The sequence below is a fragment of the Gossypium arboreum genome, chromosome 9, assembly GCF_025698485.1.
Source record: "Gossypium arboreum isolate Shixiya-1 chromosome 9, ASM2569848v2, whole genome shotgun sequence".
In the NCBI taxonomy this organism is placed as follows: domain Eukaryota; kingdom Viridiplantae; phylum Streptophyta; class Magnoliopsida; order Malvales; family Malvaceae; genus Gossypium; species Gossypium arboreum.
Window position 1 is genome coordinate 64,001,657 of NC_069078.1, and position 3,021 is coordinate 64,004,677.

Here is a 3,021-nt window from a genome sequence, read left to right on the forward strand (position 1 = left end):
CAGAATGTACAACAATGCCACGCATGTTCCTCAAAGAGCCAAAATCATGAAGGTTAAGAAAGATCCAATGCAGCTAGTTGAAGCATTCTATGTTATGGTACTGGATCATCTGCAGGTTGAACCAGAACCTCAGTGGCCACTGGCTTGGACATAGAAGCACTGGTTAAGGCTCAAGGACCACTAACTCGACCACATTGAAAATGGCACAGTTTGACATTCGTAAATGAAAATGAATGCCAGCCTTTGAATGGAATTACCCTGGATTTCAAAACTGTCTGCTATATATTGGATAAACAATTTATATACAAAACAGCAATCAAGGGGAATGAATATATTAATATTACAAAACCAAATTAAAGCATATATTCTTTCTCATAGAACGACAATCAGCAGCACACAAATAGCATCTTGAGCTTTAAACAATCCAAGAACTCTCAAAATGAATACACTGTTTTACCAACTTAAAACATCCGTTCTCACCAGATTGAAGCACTAAACAAAAATATGGAAATATTGGATTTTACTTTCAAGTACCAGCATTAGGCAAAGCTGCCATAAATGAATTGTATGAAGATTCCAAGTCAAAATGGAGCTGCCTAGCTTGCTGTTCTGTTAACTCATCCGCTGCCCCCATCTTAGCCAACCTTGAAATCCATTCCCTCATTTTGATCTTCCCCTCGAAATCAGGTGGCAAAATACCAAGCTTATTGAGTGATGCTGAGAGGTCAGACAACAATGGATATACTTGATCAACAGCCACCATGTTGAGTTTCAATGAATCCATGGCAGTAATAAAATTCTGCACACATTCAGCCACAATGGCAGCCGAGGTAGTCGCTGAGGCAGCTGCCGCGGCCCGGTGCTCCACCGTGGCTGGCACCCCAGAGGTCACCAAACGATTTATAGCGGCCGGACAGTCCATTTTATATGTATCTGCAAAACGTTCAATACTAGGGACAGTATCTTTGAGTGTTGAAGCCAAGGTCTTGAAATGGGCAATAAGCTTTTGGCATTCAGTCTCATATTCAGATGATGAAATAATATCCCTCACATAAGCTTTTTCAAGCTTCTCTGTTGCCTTGATAATGGCATACAGCTCTGCAAAATTCTCATACATTTCTCTCTCGCGCTTGTCGTTCCATAGCTTAACCTCCATTTAAGCAAAGGCTTGGTATATTACTATACTGAAACAAAAAAAGGGGTCAACTTTGGGATCAACTAAAATGGGGTTTTAAGTTCAAGTTTTGGAGGATTGGAGAAGAGAACGGGACACGCGCAAAGAGAACTAAACTTTATTCACTGCAAAAAAAAAAAAAACGCTGAAATTAGATTGCTATCCATTCTTCATTAATAAAGATTCTATTTTTTTCTATACATAACACATAAATCCAACCAAAATCAAAATCATTAAGAAAAAGAAAAATACCCAGAAATGAAAACATGAACTTCATGACATCTTCATCATCAAAAACTAAAAAAAGATCAGACTTTTACTTCTATATGATTTCCCTAAGCAAACAAAAATAAAAACACTAAAAGGGCATAGAAAAAAGATGATCAAGAACCAAAAAGTGAAACAACCCCAGAAACTTTCCTTACCTTAATTCATCCCAAAACGAGATAATAGCCCTAACAAAATTCTGTGTTTTCACAGATCAAATAATTATAGGAAAAAAGAAAAGAAAAAAAAAGGGTTGCTTTCTTTTCATTAAATTGATAAAAAGAAACAAATAAATAATAATAATAATAATGGGGTTGGGGGTCCTGAGGGAAGGTGGGATGACTTACGATACAACAATACAAAGGAAATGAAACGCGGCTTCGAATGTCGTGCAGAGGTGTGGCGCTGTTTTGCAGCAGAGAGAGAGAGAGAGAGAAGGAAGGGATTGCGTGTAGGTATCGAGGGTGGGATTATATTATTATTAGGTGCTTACGGCATCTACGTGTAGCAGTTGGGAAATGACCTGAAAAGTAAAACACTTCCCTCTTCCCTGCTATTATTGTGTAAAGTCTTTTACTTTGTGCCATTTTTTTATTTGATTTGATTGATGTTGACTCAAATTTGAACGTAGGCTTCAAGAATTTAGATAGTTCTTTAATTCGAGTGTTGTTTGAGAATATTATGTGAGAGAGGATGCCATTAAGGATAAGTGTTTTCAAAGACCATCAGGTGTGGAGGGAAGCCGTCAAGGGTGTGAATGATTATCACCAAGGGTCTAAAGAGGCCGTTGAGGTGCAGTAAGTTTGAAATGGTCTAGAGAATATGGATTCTAAAAAGTTTTGAAGCGTATCAAAAGTTCTAGTATCACATATTGCGAGTTAAAGTACATAACAAACATATAAAGAATATTTCATAGAGGTGAATTGATGAAATAGGATTTATTTAATCCATTTGAATTGATATGATTTGTAGAATATTTTTATAGTCAAGTAAAACACTTAAAAGAAATTCAAGGCTACCATGGTAAATAAGAAAGTTAATATATATGTAATCTAATAAGATTTGATTTTGTAATATTAAAGAATTGAGTCAATACCTTAAGAATCTCAATTATAGATAAAGTCTAATATATACCGTTAGATTAGGAGGAGTTTAATTATAAATAGAGGCATTTCACTATTTGTCTTTATTTAGTTATAATCCTTCAAAGTAATAGAGATACTTTGAGAACATTTATTCAAATATTATGTGTGTGTTGCTTTCTTGGGGCATTTTCTATTCTTTCATTACTCTTTTGTTTTGAGTTGCTTTTGTTTTATTTTTGGATACCTTAAAGAATTTCTATCAAGAATTCACTATATAAACTGCGAGACTAAAATTATAATCCCGTGACGCTAGGATATACAAAAAGATTCTAGAAACATAGAAGAGTTCAAATGGTAGCTAAAGGACCAAAACCTAAAATAAGGTAAATTGTCCTAAAAGTTCTAAAACAATGTAGCCTAAGCTAAGGTAGAATATTTTAAAGATACGTTATGGATCAATTATTCATAATTGTAGTATCAAATGGGCTTAACTTA

At 35.1% G+C, this 3,021-nt stretch overlaps 1 protein-coding gene across 2 annotated transcripts; it reads right to left on the reverse strand.

Annotated features, from left to right (window-relative positions):
* Window positions 1–297: 297 nt before the first annotated feature.
* On the reverse strand, window positions 298–1,977 carry LOC108454206 (vacuolar protein sorting-associated protein 28 homolog 1). Of its 2 annotated transcripts, none has more exons than XM_017752585.2 (2): window positions 1,789–1,977; window positions 298–1,299 (listed from the first exon to the last, which is right to left on the reverse strand). In XM_017752585.2, exon 2 carries the CDS (start codon window positions 1,154–1,156, stop codon window positions 527–529), a length of 630 nt encoding a protein of 209 aa, XP_017608074.1. In that variant the 5' UTR covers window positions 1,157–1,299; window positions 1,789–1,977; the 3' UTR covers window positions 298–526. The 2 variants fall into 2 exon arrangements, with proteins under 2 accessions (XP_017608074.1, XP_017608075.1); XM_017752586.2 differs by having other exon boundaries at window positions 1,600–1,962.
* Window positions 1,978–3,021: the final 1,044 nt, after the last annotated feature.